This window comes from Schistocerca gregaria, chromosome 10 (genome assembly GCF_023897955.1).
Source record: "Schistocerca gregaria isolate iqSchGreg1 chromosome 10, iqSchGreg1.2, whole genome shotgun sequence".
Taxonomy (NCBI): Eukaryota; Metazoa; Arthropoda; class Insecta; order Orthoptera; family Acrididae; genus Schistocerca; species Schistocerca gregaria.
This window is the reverse complement of record NC_064929.1, coordinates 36,450,801-36,470,587: the sequence shown is the minus strand read 5'-3', so window position 1 is coordinate 36,470,587 and position 19,787 is coordinate 36,450,801. Positions and strand designations below refer to the sequence as shown.

Sequence of the window (19,787 nt, the reverse complement as noted above, 5' to 3'; positions counted from 1 at the left end):
CTCGGCGCAAGGCAGATCTTTCCGACATAGGCTTGAGAATCTTACGGGAACACTTGTACTGTTTCTAAATAAAGCGTAGGGGTGGGAGGAGGGTGCTTCCCGCGCACTAATAACAGCACGCTTGCCAATTGTGGATGCTAATCATTCGCTTGTATCTTCCTAGACACATCTGCAGGCTGAGAATTATTCCACTTGCATGGCAAGGTGCGCATGTAGGTGTGTTAAAAATTCTGGAGGCACTGGGTATTGATCCCAGTACCTCACGCTTACTAAGCGAGCGCTCTACCATCTGAGCTACGCCCGCCCCCCCGAAGACTAATGGTGCTACATACAGCCATATAGAAGACACAGACCCTTGCACTCCCATTATTCAGCAGACAAACACTACTCTCTATGTATCCGTTAGGGTGTCTTTCAAGTTTCGTGCATTCTGTATCGAATCGTAGTTGGCCACACTGAAAGTGGCACGTATAACGTCGAAAATAGAGTTCGGACACCGCTCTGAGTAAGACGAACGTGTTGTCCACCCTCTAGACTTCAATGAGGTTAAGCCGTGATACCTGAGACAGATCTGCACTCGATGACACCTCGATTACAGCCGGTCCCCACACTTACATCTTGCTCTCCTTACGTCAGTATACATCATTTCAGTTTGTGACGCTGGCTTTGCAACATCTTGCGTGCCTTTAGGTTCGCCGCGACCAACACTTACAATGCACTGCCCACAAAAAATTGGGGCGCCGCGGCTTGAACCCTGCACCTTTCTCATGCGAAGCGAACGCTCTACCCTCTCAGCTACGCCCCAGGCACGACCAAGCTGCGCTATTCCCCATTCTTTGCGACTCTGATGCGCACGGACACGATGGTTGGTTGGTTTGTAGCGGTGAAGGGAGCAGAGTACAAAGGCGCGGACACGTTCATATACACAAAAGTTCCAAGTAGTTTCGATGCTCTGGTAATACAAATGCAAATTCCGTCTGTTTTTAACGTCTTAAATTGAAAGAGCCGTCACAAATTGCTCCGTTTTCACTCCTTGTCGACAATCATACAGCACCTGAGGTAACAAACACATCTCGAGCCCCATTGTGCACTCCATTATTCATGCCAACTCAGTGCCTCGCTCTTTACTACTGTGTACTAATCTTGTCGTCCAACTGCAAAACACTGGGCCACAACAAGTTTCCGCGTCTCCATTGCACTGTGCATACTACAAAACGCTCCCCAAACTTGGCACTCACCCACGCAGCCGACTTTTCCGACTTTCCACGACGCTCACGCTAGTGACAGCATTATTTATAGTTCGACGTCGCGCGAAAGCGAATGAGCACATTTCGCCTACGGCTTAGGCCGCCCTCCTAGAGTGGCTGCTCGGTGTCTGCAGGCAGCGAGGGTCTGCTAGCTTCCTGTGTTCGCACCTATGTCACCTGTGCTTGCTTGTCAGAGACAGACTATCGCAAAACATACAACTCACGCCATGAATTGATTGCTACGGCATCTGTTATCAGCAGTCACAACTAGCAACACCAGTAGCAGCCGACTGCACGCAAAGAATAGGAATGTGCAGTGGGATTTACGTGAACTCGGCGCAAGGCAGATCTTTCCGACATAGGCTTGAGAATCTTACGGGAACACTTGTACTGTTTCTAAATAAAGCGTAGGGGTGGGAGGAGGGTGCTTCCCGCGCACTAATAACAGCACGCTTGCCAATTGTGGATGCTAATCATTCGCTTGTATCTTCCTAGACACATCTGCAGGCTGAGAATTATTCCACTTGCATGGCAAGGTGCGCATGTAGGTGTGTTAAAAATTCTTGATGCACTGGTTATTGATCCCAGTACCTCACGCTTACTAAGCGAGCGCTCTACCATCTGAGCTACGCCCGCCCCCCCGAAGACTAATGGTGCTACATACAGCCATATAGAAGACACAGACCCTTGCACTCCCATTATTCAGCAGACAAACACTACTCTCTATGTATCCGTTAGGGTGTCTTTCAAGTTTCGTGCATTCTGTATCGAATCGTAGTTGGCCACACTGAAAGTGGCACGTATAACGTCGAAAATAGAGTTCGGACACCGCTCTGAGTAAGACGAACGTGTTGTCCACCCTCTAGACTTCAATGAGGTTAAGCCGTGATACCTAAGACAGATCTGCACTCGATGACACCTCGATTACAGCCGGTCCCCACACTTACATCTTGCTCTCCTTACGTCAGTATACATCATTTCAGTTTGTGACGCTGGCTTTGCAACATCTTGCGTGCCTTTAGGTTCGCCGCGACCAACACTTACAATGCACTGCCCACAAAAAATTGGGGCGCCGCGGCTTGAACCCTGCACCTTTCTCATGCGAAGCGAACGCTCTACCATCTCAGCTACGCCCCAGGCACGACCAAGCTGCGCTATTCCCCATTCTTTGCGACTCTGATGGGCACGGACACGATGGTTGGTTGGTTTGTAGCGGTGAAGGGAGCAGAGTACAAAGGCGCGGACACGTTCATATACACAAAAGTTCCAAGTAGTTTCGATGCTCTGGTATTACAAATGCAAATTCCGTCTGTTTTTAACGTCTTAAATTGAAAGAGCCGTCACAAATTGCTCCGTTTTCACTCCTTGTCGACAATCATACAGCACCTGAGGTAACAAACACATCTCGATCCCCATTGTGCACTCCATTATTCATGCCAACTCAGTGCCTCGCTCTTTACTACTGTGTACTAATCTTGTCGTCCAACTGCAAAACACTGGGCCACAACAAGTTTCCGCGTCTCCATTGCACTGTGCATACTACAAAACGCTCCCCAAACTTGGCACTCACCCACGCAGCCGACTTTTCCGACTTTCCACGACGCTCACGCAACGCTCACGCTAGTGACAGCATTATTTATAGTTCGACGTCGCGCGAAAACGAATGAGCACATTTCGCCTACGGCTTAGGCCGCCCTCCTAGAGTGGCTGCTCGGTGTCTGCAGGCAGCGAGGGTCTGCTAGCTTCCTGTGTTCGCACCTATGTCACCTGTGCTTGCTTGTCAGAGACAGACTATCGCAAAACATACAACTCACTCCATGAATTGATTGCTACGGCATCTGTTATCAGCAGTCACAACTAGCAACACCAGTAGCAGCCGACTGCACGCAAAGAATAGGAATGTGCAGTGGGATTTACGTGAACTCGGCGCAAGGCAGATCTTTCCGACATAGGCTTGAGAATCTTACGGGAACACTTGTACTGTTTCTAAATAAAGCGTAGGGGTGGGAGGAGGGTGCTTCCCGCGCACTAATAACAGCACGCTTGCCAATTGTGGATGCTAATCATTCGCTTGTATCTTCCTAGACACATCTGCAGGCTGAGAATTATTCCACTTGCATGGCAAGGTGCGCATGTAGGTGTGTTAAAAATTCTGGAGGCACTGGGTATTGATCCCAGTACCTCACGCTTACTAAGCGAGCGCTCTACCATCTGAGCTACGCCCGCCCCCCCAAAGACTAATGGTGCTACATACAGCCATATAGAAGACACAGACCCTTGCACTCCCATTATTCAGCAGACAAACACTACTCTCTATGTATCCGTTAGGGAGTCTTTCAAGTTTCGTGCATTCTGTATCGAATCGTAGTTGGCCACACTGAAAGTGGCACGTATAACGTCGAAAATAGAGTTCGGACACCGCTCTGAGTAAGACGAACGTGTTGTCCACCCTCTAGACTTCAATGAGGTTAAGCCGTGATACCTAAGACAGATCTGCACTCGATGACACCTCGATTACAGCCGGTCCCCACACTTACATCTTGCTCTCCTTACGTCAGTATACATCATTTCAGTTTGTGACGCTGGCTTTGCAACATCTTGCGTGCCTTTAGGTTCGCCGCGACCAACACTTACAATGCACTGCCCACAAAAAATTGGGGCGCCGCGGCTTGAACCCTGCACCTTTCTCATGCGAAGCGAACGCTCTACCATCTCAGCTACGCCCCAGGCACGACCAAACTGCGCTATTCCCCATTCTTTGCGACTCTGATGCGCACGGACACGATGGTTGGTTGGTTTGTAGCGGTGAAGGGAGCAGAGTACAAAGGCGCGGACACGTTCATATACACAAAAGTTCCAAGTAGTTTCGATGCTCTGGTATTACAAATGCAAATTCCGTCTGTTTTTAACGTCTTAAATTGAAAGAGCCGTCACAAATTGCTCCGTTTTCACTCCTTGTCGACAATCATACAGCACCTGAGGTAACAAACACATCTCGAGCCCCATTGTGCACTCCATTATTCATGCCAACTCAGTGCCTCGCTCTTTACTACTGTGTACTAATCTTGTCGTCCAACTGCAAAACACTGGGCCACAACAAGTTTCCGCGTCTCCATTGCACTGTGCATACTACAAAACGCTCCCCAAACTTGGCACTCACCCACGCAGCCGACTTTTCCGACTTTCCACGACGCTCACGCAACGCTCACGCTAGTGACAGCATTATTTATAGTTCGACGTCGCGCGAAAGCGAATGAGCACATTTCGCCTACGGCTTAGGCCGCCCTCCTAGAGTGGCTGCTCGGTGTCTGCAGGCAGCGAGGGTCTGCTAGCTTCCTGTGTTCGCACCTATGTCACCTGTGCTTGCTTGTCAGAGACAGACTATCGCAAAACATACAACTCACTCCATGAATTGATTGCTACGGCATCTGTTATCAGCAGTCACAACTAGCAACACCAGTAGCAGCCGACTGCACGCAAAGAATAGGAATGTGCAGTGGGATTTACGTGAACTCGGCGCAAGGCAGATCTTTCCGACATAGGCTTGAGAATCTTACGGGAACACTTGTACTGTTTCTAAATAAAGTGTAGGCGTGGGAGGAGGGTGCTTCCCGCGCACTAATAACAGCACGCTTGCCAATTGTGGATGCTAATCATTCGCTTGTATCTTCCTAGACACATCTGCAGGCTGAGAATTATTCCACTTGCATGGCAAGGTGCGCATGTAGGTGTGTTAAAAATTCTGGAGGCACTGGGTATTGATCCCAGTACCTCACGCTTACTAAGCGAGCGCTCTACCATCTGAGCTACGCCCGCCCCCCCGAAGACTAATGGTGCTACATACAGCCATATAGAAGACACAGACCCTTGCACTCCCATTATTCAGCAGACAAACACTACTCTCTATGTATCCGTTAGGGTGTCTTTCAAGTTTCGTGCATTCTGTATCGAATCGTAGTTGGCCACACTGAAAGTGGCACGTATAACGTCGAAAATAGAGTTCGGACACCGCTCTGAGTAAGACGAACGTGTTGTCCACCCTCTAGACTTCAATGAGGTTAAGCCGTGATACCTAAGACAGATCTGCACTCGATGACACCTCGATTACAGCCGGTCCCCACACTTACATCTTGCTCTCCTTACGTCAGTATACATCATTTCAGTTTGTGACGCTGGCTTTGCAACATCTTGCGTGCCTTTAGGTTCGCCGCGACCAACACTTACAATGCACTGCCCACAAAAAATTGGGGCGCCGCGGCTTGAACCCTGCACCTTTCTCATGCGAAGCGAACGCTCTACCATCTCAGCTACGCCCCAGGCACGACCAACTGCGCTATTCCCCATTCTTTGCGACTCTGATGCGCACGGACACGATGGTTGGTTGGTTTGTAGCGGTGAAGGGAGCAGAGTACAAAGGCGCGGACACGTTCATATACACAAAAGTTCCAAGTAGTTTCGATGCTCTGGTATTACAAATGCAAATTCCGTCTGTTTTTAACGTCTTAAATTGAAAGAGCCGTCACAAATTGCTCCGTTTTCACTCCTTGTCGACAATCATACAGCACCTGAGGTAACAAACACATCTCGAGCCCCATTGTGCACTCCATTATTCATGCCAACTCAGTGCCTCGCTCTTTACTACTGTGTACCAATCTTGTCGTCCAACTGCAAAACACTGGGCCACAACAAGTTTCCGCGTCTCCATTGCACTGCGCATACTACGAAACGCTCCCCAAACTTGGCACTCACCCTCGCAGCCGACTTTCCACGACGCTCACGCAACGCTCACGCTAGTGACAGCATTATTTATAGTTCGACGTCGCGCCAAAGCGAATGAGCACATTTCGCCTACGGCTTAGGCCGCCCTCCTAGTGTGGCTGCTCGGTGTCTGCAGGCAGCGAGGGTCTGCAAGCTTCCTGTGTTCGCACCTATGTCACCTGTGCTTGCTTGTCAGAGACAGACTATCGCAAAACATACAACTCACTCCATGAATTGATTGCTACGGCATCTGTTATCAGCAGTCACAACTAGCAACACCAGTAGCAGCTGACTGCACGCAAAGAATAGGAATGTGCAGTGGGATTTACGTGAACTCAGCGCAAGGCAGATCTTTCCGACATAGGCTTGAGAATCTTACGGGAACACTTGTAGTGTTTCTAAATTAAGTGTAGGCGTGGGAGGAGGGGGCTTCCTGCGCACTAATAACAGCACGCTTGTCAATTGTGGATGCTAATCATTCGCTTGTATCTTCCTAGACACATCTGCTGGTTGTGAATTATTCCACTTGCATGGCAAGGTGCGCATGTAGGTGTGTTAAAAATTCTGGAGGCACTGGGTACTGATCCCAGTACCTCTCGCATACTAAGCGAGGGCTCTACCATATGAGCTACGCCCGCCCCCCCGAAGACTAATGGTGCTACATACAGCCATATAGACGACACAGACCCTTGCACTCCCATTATTTATCAGACAAACACTACTCTCTATGTATCCGTTAGGGTGTCTTTCAGGTTTCGTGTATTCTGTATCGAATCGTAGTTGGCCACAATGAAAGGGGCACGTATAACGTCGAAAATAGAATTCGGACACCGCTCTGAGTAAGAGCAACGTGTTGTCCACCCTCTAGACTTCAATGAGGTTAAGCCGCGATACCTAAGACAGATCTGCACTCGATGACACCTCGATAACAGCCGGTCCCCACACTTACATCTTGCTCTCCTTACGTCAGTATACATCATATCAGTCTGTGACGCTGGCTTTGCAACATCTTGCGTGCCTTTAGGTTCGCCGCGACCAACACTTACCATGCACTGACCACAAAAAATGGAGGCGCCGCGGCTTGAAACCTAGACCTTTCACATGCGAAGCGAACGCTCTACCAACTGAGCTACGCCCCATCAACGAGCAAACTGCGCTATTCCCCATTCTTTGCGACTCAGATGCGCACGGACACGATGGTTGGTTGGTTTGTAGCGGTGGAGGGAGCAGAGTACAAAGGCGCGGACCCGTTCATATACACACAACTTCCAAGCAGTTTCGATGCTCTGGTATTACAAATGCAAATTCCGTCTGTTTTTAACGTCTTAAATTGAAAGAGCCATCACAAATTGCTCCGTTTTCACTCCTTGTCGACAATCATACAGCACCTGAGGTAACAAACACATCTCGAGCCCCATTGTGCACTCCATTATTCATGCCAACTCAGTGCCTCGCTCCTTACTACTGTGTACCAATCTTGTCGTCCAACTGCAAAACACTGGGCCACAACAAGTTTCCGTGTCTCCATTGCACTGCGCATACTACGAAACGCTCCCCAAACTTGGCACTCACCCTCGCAGCCGACTTTTCCGACTTTCCACGACGCTCACGCAACGCTCACGCTAGTGACAGCATTATTTATAGTTCGACGTCGCGCCAAAGCGAATGAGCACATTTCGCCTACGGCTTAGGCCGCCCTCCTAGTGTGGCTGCTCGGTGTCTGCAGGCAGCGAGGGTCTGCAAGCTTCCTGTGTTCGCACCTATGTCACCTGTGCTTGCTTGTCAGAGACAGACTATCGCAAAACATACAACTCACTCCATGAATTGATTGCTACGGCATCTGTTATCAGCAGTCACAACTAGCAACACCAGTAGCAGCTGACTGCACGCAAAGAATAGGAATGTGCAGTGGGATTTACGTGAACTCAGCGCAAGGCAGATCTTTCCGACATAGGCTTGAGAATCTTACGGGAACACTTGTAGTGTTTCTAAATTAAGTGTAGGCGTGGGAGGAGGGTGCTTCCTGCGCACTAATAACAGCACGCTTGTCAATTGTGGATGCTAATCATTCGCTCGTATCTTCCTAGACACATCTGCTGGTTGCGAATTATTCCACTTGCATGGCAAGGTGCGCATGTAGGTGTGTTAAAAATTCTGGAGGCACTGGGTACTGATCCCAGTACCTCTCGCATACTAAGCGAGGGCTCTACCATATGAGCTACGCCCGCCCCCCCCGAAGACTAATGGTGCTACATACAGCCATATAGACGACACAGACCCTTGCACTCCCATTATTCATCAGACTAACACTACTCTCTATGTATCCGTTAGGGTGTCTTTCAGGTTTCGTGCATTCTGTATCGAATCGTAGTTGGCCACAATGAAAGTGGCACGTATAACGTCGAAAATAGAATTCGGACACCGCTCTGAGTAAGAGCAACGTGTTGTCCACCCTCTAGACTTCAATGAGGTTAAGCCGCGATACCTAAGACAGATCTGCACTCGATGACACCTCGATAACAGCCGGTCCCCACACTTACATCTTGCTCTCCTTACGTCAGTATACATCATATCAGTCTGTGACGCTGGCTTTGCAACATCTTGCGTGCCTTTAGGTTCGCCGCGACCAACACTTACCATGCACTGACCACAAAAAATGGAGGCGCCGCGGCTTGAAACCTAGACCTTTCACATGCGAAGCGAACGCTCTACCAACTTTTTTTTTTTTTTTTTTTTTTTTTTAGAAAAGTGCATAAAATTTTATTACACTTGTAAAAATACAGAAATTCTTTTGTTCTTGTTTATATGGAAAAAAGTTTATATGATAAATGAAAAAAAAGCCCTTAAATATAACACCTTAAATGGTTACGTGTCAATAAGGGTTTTAAGAGTTTAAATATGCATGCACAGTACTACTTTCCACATGTCTGTAATTGAATAAAAATTTCAGTACTTACTGTCTGCCTAAAAAACACAAATGCATGCACTCATTTTCAACACAGCTTAAACAGTTAGTACATTTTTTTCTGTAAATCGTTAATGCATCACTAAAACAAGAAATAACATACACAATCTGATTCTACAAAATTTGCTCAGTGGAACAAATGTCCCCACAATGAAAGTCGAAACTGGCGTTACAGTTTATTAGCAAACTGACATCCCTCAAGATGTTTCACTGTCCTTGATAAAAACTGGAAGTTTCATTAGATTCTTGAGGGGGAGATATTTGTTGTCATTTTGGTGCTTCAATTACAGCGTTGGCAAGGCAAGTCATCTTCGGATACTTAATCTTCTTCTTATCCAATTCATCTTGTGCCCATAATATTAATTTTAACAAATTTGACAACTTTGGAGTTGTAGATTCTCTGTTTTCCATTTTTAGTATTGCGGCATTTAGTTCACTTGCGACTTTTTGTCTATGTGTAGGGTGCAACAAATCACTAAATGGTGACTGATGGGGGTCTTCAAACGCCAAAAGGGCTAATGTTCTTTCCAACTCATTTAAAACGGTAGGATCAGATTCTGCAGCTTCTGATAACTGTTCTTGAGCAAAATGGAGCGCTTCTTCAATTTTTCCGCTTCGAATCAGTTCTGTCAAATGTAACTGCTGAAGATGAAAATATAAATACCTATCGTTATCTAGTAACTCAGGATGCAGCTGGTTAACTATTGCCGTAGCTTCCTGAATCTTACCACTCTGAATGGCATCACGTATTCGTATTCTGTCATCGAGAGAATCCAGATCCATACACGGACTCACGCCTGATTCCTGCTGGAATTTTTCAGTTGCTTCCTTAAATCCTTCTGTCACCAAATAATTCATAATAAGCTTATTCATGTCTGAACGCTGTACATGAACACCTTCGAAATGCTCCATCCAGTCGTCCTTCGAAATGTTTTCGTGTTTCTCTGTGTAGCTCATTTCGTCCACAACGCTACAGCTGGCGTGATGACGATACACTGACTGCACATAGTAACAAGCCAAATCACACACTGAACAGCTGTCGTAACTTTACCACCACTGACCAACTGAGCTACGCCCCATGAACGAGCAAACTGCGCTATTCCCCATTCTTTGCGACTCAGATGCGCACGGACACGATGGTTGGTTGGTTTGTAGCGGTGAAGGGAGCAGAGTACAAAGGCGCGGACCCGTTCATATACACACAACTTCCAAGCAGTTTCGATGCTCTGGTATTACAAATGCAAATTCCGTCTGTTTTTAACGTCTTAAATTGAAAGAGCCATCACAAATTGCTCCGTTTTCACTCCTTGTCGACAATCATACAGCACCTGAGGTAACAAACACATCTCGAGCCCCATTGTGCACTCCATTATTCATGCCAGCTCAGTGCCTCGCTCTTTACTACTGTGTACCAATCTTGTCGTCCAACTGCAAAACACTGGGCCACAACAAGTTTCTGCGTCTCCATTGCACTGCGCATACTACGAAACGCTCCCCAAACTTGGCACTCACCCTCGCAGCCGACTTTTCCGACTTTCCACGACGCTCACGCTAGTGACAGCATTATTTATAGTTCGACGTCGCGCCAAAGCGAATGAGCACATTTCGCCTACGGCTTAGGCCGCCCTCCTAGTGTGGCTGCTCGGTGTCTGCAGGCAGCGAGGGTCTGCAAGCTTCCTGTGTTCGCACCTATGTCACCTGTGCTTGCTTGTCAGAGACAGACTATCGCAAAACATACAACTCACTCCATGAATTGATTGCTACGGCATCTGTTATCAGCAGTCACAACTAGCAACACCAGTAGCAGCTGACTGCACGCAAAGAATAGGAATGTGCAGTGGGATTTACGTGAACTCAGCGCAAGGCAGATCTTTCCGACATAGGCTTGAGAATCTTACGGGAACACTTGTAGTGTTTCTAAATTAAGTGTAGGCGTGGGAGGAGGGTGCTTCCTGCGCACTAATAACAGCACGCTTGTCAATTGTGGATGCTAATCATTCGCTTGTATCTTCCTAGACACATCTGCTGGTTGTGAATTATTCCACTTGCATGGCAAGGTGCGCATGTAGGTGTGTTAAAAATTCTGGAGGCACTGGGTACTGATCCCAGTACCTCTCGCATACTAAGCGAGGGCTCTACCATATGAGCTACGCCCGCAACCCCGAAGACTAATGGTGCTACATACAGCCATATAGACGACACAGACCCTTGCACTCCCATTATTCATCAGACAAACTCTACTCTCTATGTATCCGTTAGGGTGTCTTTCAGGTTTCGTGCATTCTGTATCGAATCGTAGTTGGCCACAATGAAAGTGGCACGTATAACGTCGAAAATAGAATTCGGACACCGCTCTCAGTAAGAGCAACGTGTTGTCCACCCTCTAGACTTCAATGAGGTTAAGCCGCGATACCTAAGACAGATCTGCACTCGATGACACCTCGATAACAGCCGGTCCCCACACTTACATCTTGCTCTCCTTACGTCAGTATACATCATATCAGTCTGTGACGCTGGCTTTGCAACATCTTGCGTGCCTTTAGGTTCGCCGCGACCAACACTTTCCATGCACTGACCACAAAAAATTGAGGCGCCGCGGCTTGAAACCTAGACCTTTCACATGCGAAGCGAACGCTCTACCAACTTTTTTTTTTTTTTTTTTTTTTTTTTTAGAAAAGTGCATAAAATTTTATTACACTTGTAAAAATACAGAAATTCTTTTGTTCTTGTTTATATGGAAAAAAGTTTATATGATAAATGAAAAAAAAGCCCTTAAATATAACACCTTAAATGGTTACGTGTCAATAAGGGTTTTAAGAGTTTAAATATGCATGCACAGTACTACTTTCCACATGTCTGTAATTGAATAAAAATTTCAGTACTTACTGTCTGCCTAAAAAACACAAATGCATGCACTCATTTTCAACACAGCTTAAACAGTTAGTACATTTTTTTCTGTAAATCGTTAATGCATCACTAAAACAAGAAATAACATACACAATCTGATTCTACAAAATTTGCTCAGTGGAACAAATGTCCCCACAATGAAAGTCGAAACTGGCGTTACAGTTTATTAGCAAACTGACATCCCTCAAGATGTTTCACTGTCCTTGATAAAAACTGGAAGTTTCATTAGATTCTTGAGGGGGAGATATTTGTTGTCATTTTGGTGCTTCAATTACAGCGTTGGCAAGGCAAGTCATCTTCGGATACTTAATCTTCTTCTTATCCAATTCATCTTGTGCCCATAATATTAATTTTAACAAATTTGACAACTTTGGAGTTGTAGATTCTCTGTTTTCCATTTTTAGTATTGCGGCATTTAGTTCACTTGCGACTTTTTGTCTATGTGTAGGGTGCAACAAATCACTAAATGGTGACTGATGGGGGTCTTCAAACGCCAAAAGGGCTAATGTTCTTTCCAACTCATTTAAAACGGTAGGATCAGATTCTGCAGCTTCTGATAACTGTTCTTGAGCAAAATGGAGCGCTTCTTCAATTTTTCCGCTTCGAATCAGTTCTGTCAAATGTAACTGCTGAAGATGAAAATATAAATACCTATCGTTATCTAGTAACTCAGGATGCAGCTGGTTAACTATTGCCGTAGCTTCCTGAATCTTACCACTCTGAATGGCATCACGTATTCGTATTCTGTCATCGAGAGAATCCAGATCCATACACGGACTCACGCCTGATTCCTGCTGGAATTTTTCAGTTGCTTCCTTAAATCCTTCTGTCACCAAATAATTCATAATAAGCTTATTCATGTCTGAACGCTGTACATGAACACCTTCGAAATGCTCCATCCAGTCGTCCTTCGAAATGTTTTCGTGTTTCTCTGTGTAGCTCATTTCGTCCACAACGCTACAGCTGGCGTGATGACGATACACTGACTGCACATAGTAACAAGCCAAATCACACACTGAACAGCTGTCGTAACTTTACCACCACTGACCAACTGAGCTACGCCCCATGAACGAGCAAACTGCGCTATTCCCCATTCTTTGCGACTCAGATGCGCACGGACACGATGGTTGGTTGGTTTGTAGCGGTGAAGGGAGCAGAGTACAAAGGCGCGGACCCGTTCATATACACACAACTTCCAAGCAGTTTCGATGCTCTGGTATTACAAATGCAAATTCCGTCTGTTTTTAACGTCTTAAATTGAAAGAGCCATCACAAATTGCTCCGTTTTCACTCCTTGTCGACAATCATACAGCACCTGAGGTAACAAACACATCTCGAGCCCCATTGTGCACTCCATTATTCATGCCAGCTCAGTGCCTCGCTCTTTACTACTGTGTACCAATCTTGTCGTCCAACTGCAAAACACTGGGCCACAACAAGTTTCTGCGTCTCCATTGCACTGCGCATACTACGAAACGCTCCCCAAACTTGGCACTCACCCTCGCAGCCGACTTTTCCGACTTTCCACGACGCTCACGCTAGTGACAGCATTATTTATAGTTCGACGTCGCGCCAAAGCGAATGAGCACATTTCGCCTACGGCTTAGGCCGCCCTCCTAGTGTGGCTGCTCGGTGTCTGCAGGCAGCGAGGGTCTGCAAGCTTCCTGTGTTCGCACCTATGTCACCTGTGCTTGCTTGTCAGAGACAGACTATCGCAAAACATACAACTCACTCCATGAATTGATTGCTACGGCATCTGTTATCAGCAGTCACAACTAGCAACACCAGTAGCAGCTGACTGCACGCAAAGAATAGGAATGTGCAGTGGGATTTACGTGAACTCAGCGCAAGGCAGATCTTTCCGACATAGGCTTGAGAATCTTACGGGAACACTTGTAGTGTTTCTAAATTAAGTGTAGGCGTGGGAGGAGGGTGCTTCCTGCGCACTAATAACAGCACGCTTGTCAATTGTGGATGCTAATCATTCGCTTGTATCTTCCTAGACACATCTGCTGGTTGTGAATTATTCCACTTGCATGGCAAGGTGCGCATGTAGGTGTGTTAAAAATTCTGGAGGCACTGGGTACTGATCCCAGTACCTCTCGCATACTAAGCGAGGGCTCTACCATATGAGCTACGCCCGCAACCCCGAAGACTAATGGTGCTACATACAGCCATATAGACGACACAGACCCTTGCACTCCCATTATTCATCAGACAAACTCTACTCTCTATGTATCCGTTAGGGTGTCTTTCAGGTTTCGTGCATTCTGTATCGAATCGTAGTTGGCCACAATGAAAGTGGCACGTATAACGTCGAAAATAGAATTCGGACACCGCTCTCAGTAAGAGCAACGTGTTGTCCACCCTCTAGACTTCAATGAGGTTAAGCCGCGATACCTAAGACAGATCTGCACTCGATGACACCTCGATAACAGCCGGTCCCCACACTTACATCTTGCTCTCCTTACGTCAGTATACATCATATCAGTCTGTGACGCTGGCTTTGCAACATCTTGCGTGCCTTTAGGTTCGCCGCGACCAACACTTTCCATGCACTGACCACAAAAAATTGAGGCGCCGCGGCTTGAAACCTAGACCTTTCACATGCGAAGCGAACGCTCTACCAACTGAGCTACGCCCCATGCACGAGCAAACTGCGCTATTCCCCATTCTTTGCGACTCAGATGCGCACGGACACGATGGTTGGTTGGTTTGTAGCGGTGAAGGAAGCAGAGTACAAAGGCGCGGACCCGTTCATATACACACAACTTCCAAGCAGTTTCGATGCTCTGGTATTACAAATGCAAATTCCGTCTGTTTTTAACGTCTTAAATTGAAAGAGCCGTCACAAATTGCTCCGTTTTCACTCCTTGTCGACAATCATACAGCACCTGAGGTAACAAACACATCTCGAGCCCCATTGTGCACTCCATTATTCATGCCAACTCAGTGCCTCGCTCTTTACTACTGTGTACTAATCTTGTCGTCCAACTGCAAAACACTGGGCCACAACAAGTTTCCGCGTCTCCATTGCACTGTGCATACTACAAAACGCTCCCCAAACTTGGCACTCACCCACGCAGCCGACTTTTCCGACTTTCCACGACGCTCACGCAACGCTCACGCTAGTGACAGCATTATTTATAGTTCGACGTCGCGCGAAAGCGAATGAGCACATTTCGCCTACGGCTTAGGCCGCCCTCCTAGAGTGGCTGCTCGGTGTCTGCAGGCAGCGAGGGTCTGCTAGCTTCCTGTGTTCGCACCTATGTCACCTGTGCTTGCTTGTCAGAGACAGACTATCGCAAAACATACAACTCACTCCATGAATTGATTGCTACGGCATCTGTTATCAGCAGTCACAACTAGCAACACCAGTAGCAGCCGACTGCACGCAAAGAATAGGAATGTGCAGTGGGATTTACGTGAACTCGGCGCAAGGCAGATCTTTCCGACATAGGCTTGAGAATCTTACGGGAACACTTGTACTGTTTCTAAATAAAGCGTAGGGGTGGGAGGAGGGTGCTTCCCGCGCACTAATAACAGCACGCTTGCCAATTGTGGATGCTAATCATTCGCTTGTATCTTCCTAGACACATCTGCAGGCTGAGAATTATTCCACTTGCATGGCAAGGTGCGCATGTAGGTGTGTTAAAAATTCTGGAGGCACTGGGTATTGATCCCAGTACCTCACGCTTACTAAGCGAGCGCTCTACCATCTGAGCTACGCCCGCCCCCCCGAAGACTAATGGTGCTACATACAGCCATATAGAAGACACAGACCCTTGCACTCCCATTATTCAGCAGACAAACACTACTCTCTATGTATCCGTTAGGGTGTCTTTCAAGTTTCGTGCATTCTGTATCGAATCGTAGTTGGCCACACTGAAAGTGGCACGTATAACGTCGAAAATAGAGTTCGGACACCGCTCTGAGTAAGACGAACGTGTTGTCCACCCTCTAGACTTCAATGAGGTTAAGCCGTGATACCTAAGACAGATCTGCACTCGATGACACCTCGATTACAGCCGGTCCCCACACTTACATCTTGCTCTCCTTACGTCAGTATACATCATTTCAGTTTGTGACGCTGGCTTTGCAACATCTTGCGTGCCTTTAGGTTCGCCGCGACCAACACTTACAATGCACTGCCCACAAAAAATTGGGGCGCCGCGGCTTGAACCCTGCACCTTTCTCATGCGAAGCGAACGCTCTACCATCTCAGCTACGCCCAATGAACGAGCAAACTGCGCTATTCCCCATTCTTTGCGACTCAGATGCGCACGGACACGATGGTTGGTTGGTTTGTAGCGGTGAAGGGAGCAGAGTACAAAGGCGCGGACCCGTTCATATACACACAACTTCCAAGCAGTTTCGATGCTCTGGTATTACAAATGCAAATTCCGTCTGTTTTTAACGTCTTAAATTGAAAGAGCCATCACAAATTGCTCCGTTTTCACTCCTTGTGGACAATCATACAGCACCTGAGGTAACAAACACATCTCGAGCCCCATTGTGCACTCCATTATTCATGCCAACTCAGTGCCTCGCTCTTTACTACTGTGTACCAATCTTGTCGTCCAACTGCAAAACACTGGGCCACAACAAGTTTCCGCGTCTCCATTGCACTGCGCATACTACGAAACGCTCCCCAAACTTGGCACTCACCCTCGCAGCCGACTTTTCCGACTTTCCACGACGCTCACGCAACGCTCACGCTAGTGACAGCATTATTTATAGTTCGACGTCGCGCCAAAGCGAATGAGCACATTTCGCCTACGGCTTAGGCCGCCCTCCTAGTGTGGCTGCTCGGTGTCTGCAGGCAGCGAGGGTCTGCAAGCTTCCTGTGTTCGCACCTATGTCACCTGTGCTTGCTTGTCAGAGACAGACTATCGCAAAACATACAACTCACTCCATGAATTGATTGCTACGGCATCTGTTATCAGCAGTCACAACTAGCAACACCAGTAGCAGCTGACTGCACGCAAAGAATAGGAATGTGCAGTGGGATTTACGTGAACTCAGCGCAAGGCAGATCTTTCCGACATAGGCTTGAGAATCTTACGGGAACACTTGTAGTGTTTCTAAATTAAGTGTAGGCGTGGGAGGAGGGTGCTTCCTGCGCACTAATAACAGCACGCTTGTCAATTGTGGATGCTAATCATTCGCTCGTATCTTCCTAGACACATCTGCTGGTTGCGAATTATTCCACTTGCATGGCAAGGTGCGCATGTAGGTGTGTTAAAAATTCTGGAGGCACTGGGTACTGATCCCAGCACCTCTCGCATACTAAGCGAGGGCTCTACCATATGAGCTACGCCCGCCCCCCCGAAGACTAATGGTGCTACATACAGCCATATAGACGACACAGACCCTTGCACTCCCATTATTCATCAGACTAACACTACTCTCTATGTATCCGTTAGGGTGTCTTTCAGGTTTCGTGCATTCTGTATCGAATCGTAGTTGGCCACAATGAAAGTGGCACGTATAACGTCGAAAATAGAATTCGGACACCGCTCTGAGTAAGAGCAACGTGTTGTCCACCCTCTAGACTTCAATGTGGTTAAGCCGCGATACCTAAGACAGATCTGCACTCGATGACACCTCGATAACAGCCGGTCCCCACACTTACATCTTGCTCTCCTTACGTCAGTATACATCATATCAGTCTGTGACGCTGGCTTTGCAACATCTTGCGTGCCTTTAGGTTCGCCGCGACCAACACTTACCATGCACTGACCACAAAAAATGGAGGCGCCGCGGCTTGAAACCTAGACCTTTCACATGCGAAGCGAACGCTCTACCAACTTTTTTTTTTTTTTTTTTTTTTTTTAGAAAAGTGCATAAAATTTTACTACACTTGTAAAAATACAGAAATTCTTTTGTTCTTGTTTATATGGATAAAAGTTTATATGATAAATGAAAAAAAAGCCCTTAAATATAACACCTTAAATGGTTACGTGTCAATAAGGGTTTTAAGAGTTTAAATATGCATGCACAGTACTACTTTCCACATGTCTGTAATTGAATAAAAATTTCAGTACTTACTGTCTGCCTAAAAAACACAAATGCATGCACTCATTTTCAACACAGCTTAAACAGTTAGTACATTTTTTTCTGTAAATCGTTAATGCATCACTAAAACAAGAAATAACATACACAATCTGATTCTACAAAATTTGCTCAGTGGAACAAATGTCCCCACAATGAAAGTCGAAACTGGCGTTACAGTTTATTAGCAAACTGACATCCCTCAAGATGTTTCACTGTCCTTGATAAAAACTGGAAGTTTCAATAGATTCTTGAGGGGGAGATATTTGTTGTCATTTTGGTGCTTCAATTACAGCGTTGGCAAGGCAAGTCATCTTCGGATACTTAATCTTCTTCTTATCCAATTCATCTTGTGCCCATAATATTAATTTTAACAAATTTGACAACTTTGGAGTTGTAGATTCTCTGTTTTCCATTTTTAGTATTGCGGCATTTAGTTCACTTGCGACTTTTTGTCTATGTGTAGGGTGCAACAAATCACTAAATGGTGACTGATGGGGGTCTTCAAACGCCAAAAGGGCTAATGTTCTTTCCAACTCATTTAAAACGGTAGGATCAGATTCTGCAGCTTCTGATAACTGTTCTTGAGCAAAATGGAGCGCTTCTTCAATTTTTCCGCTTCGAATCAGTTCTGTCAAATGTAACTGCTGAAGATGAAAATATAAATACCTATCGTTATCTAGTAACTCAGGATGCAGCTGGTTAACTATTGCCGTAGCTTCCTGAATCTTACCACTCTGAATGGCATCACGTATTCGTATTCTGTCATCGAGAGAATCCAGATCCATACACGGACTCACGCCTGATTCCTGCTGGAATTTTTCAGTTGCTTCCTTAAATCCTTCTGTCACCAAATAATTCATAATAAGCTTATTCATGTCTGAACGCTGTACATGAACACCTTCGAAATGCTCCATCCAGTCGTCCTTCGAAATGTTTTCGTGTTTCTCTGTGTAGCTCATTTCGTCCACAACGCTACAGCTGGCGTGATGACGATACACTGACTGCACATAGTAACAAGCCAAATCACACACTGAACAGCTGTCGTAACTTTACCACCACTGACCAACTGAGCTACGCCCCATGAACGAGCAAACTGCGCTATTCCCCATTCTTTGCGACTCAGATGCGCACGGACACGATGGTTGGTTGGTTTGTAGCGGTGAAGGGAGCAGAGTACAAAGGCGCGGACCCGTTCATATACACACAACTTCCAAGCAGTTTCGATGCTCTGGTATTACAAATGCAAATTCCGTCTGTTTTTAACGTCTTAAATTGAAAGAGCCATCACAAATTGCTCCGTTTTCACTCCTTGTCGACAATCATACAGCACCTGAGGTAACAAACACATCTCGAGCCCCATTGTGCACTCCATTATTCATGCCAGCTCAGTGCCTCGCTCTTTACTACTGTGTACCAATCTTGTCGTCCAACTGCAAAACACTGGGCCACAACAAGTTTCTGCGTCTCCATTGCACTGCGCATACTACGAAACGCTCCCCAAACTTGGCACTCACCCTCGCAGCCGACTTTTCCGACTTTCCACGACGCTCACGCTAGTGACAGCATTATTTATAGTTCGACGTCGCGCCAAAGCGAATGAGCACATTTCGCCTACGGCTTAGGCCGCCCTCCTAGTGTGGCTGCTCGGTGTCTGCAGGCAGCGAGGGTCTGCAAGCTTCCTGTGTTCGCACCTATGTCACCTGTGCTTGCTTGTCAGAGACAGACTATCGCAAAACATACAACTCACTCCATGAATTGATTGCTACGGCATCTGTTATCAGCAGTCACAACTAGCAACACCAGTAGCAGCTGACTGCACGCAAAGAATAGGAATGTGCAGTGGGATTTACGTG

General features: G+C 46.7%; 3 protein-coding genes across 3 annotated transcripts; all 3 read right to left on the bottom strand.

The window, feature by feature from the left end:
• Positions 1 to 8,765: 8,765 nt before the first annotated feature.
• On the bottom strand, positions 8,766 to 10,026 carry LOC126293395 (glucose-induced degradation protein 8 homolog). The gene has a single exon (XM_049986603.1). It carries the CDS (start codon positions 9,925 to 9,927, stop codon positions 9,238 to 9,240), a length of 690 nt encoding a protein of 229 aa, XP_049842560.1. The 5' UTR covers positions 9,928 to 10,026; the 3' UTR covers positions 8,766 to 9,237.
• A 1,633-nt stretch (positions 10,027 to 11,659) lies between these two features.
• LOC126293390 (glucose-induced degradation protein 8 homolog) lies at positions 11,660 to 12,920 on the bottom strand. Its single transcript, XM_049986600.1, has one exon. It carries the CDS (start codon positions 12,819 to 12,821, stop codon positions 12,132 to 12,134), a length of 690 nt encoding a protein of 229 aa, XP_049842557.1. The 5' UTR covers positions 12,822 to 12,920; the 3' UTR covers positions 11,660 to 12,131.
• A 5,235-nt stretch (positions 12,921 to 18,155) lies between these two features.
• On the bottom strand, positions 18,156 to 18,992 carry LOC126293393 (glucose-induced degradation protein 8 homolog). The gene has a single exon (XM_049986602.1). It carries the CDS (start codon positions 18,891 to 18,893, stop codon positions 18,204 to 18,206), a length of 690 nt encoding a protein of 229 aa, XP_049842559.1. The 5' UTR covers positions 18,894 to 18,992; the 3' UTR covers positions 18,156 to 18,203.
• Between the last annotated feature and the right edge of the window lie 795 nt (positions 18,993 to 19,787).

Excerpts from the sequence above, each read along its gene's own strand:
- LOC126293395 (XM_049986603.1), bottom strand. The coding sequence starts at position 9,927 with ATGAGCTACACAGAGAAACACGAAAACATTTCGAAGGACGACTGGATG.
- LOC126293390 (XM_049986600.1), bottom strand. The coding sequence starts at position 12,821 with ATGAGCTACACAGAGAAACACGAAAACATTTCGAAGGACGACTGGATG.
- LOC126293393 (XM_049986602.1), bottom strand. The coding sequence starts at position 18,893 with ATGAGCTACACAGAGAAACACGAAAACATTTCGAAGGACGACTGGATG.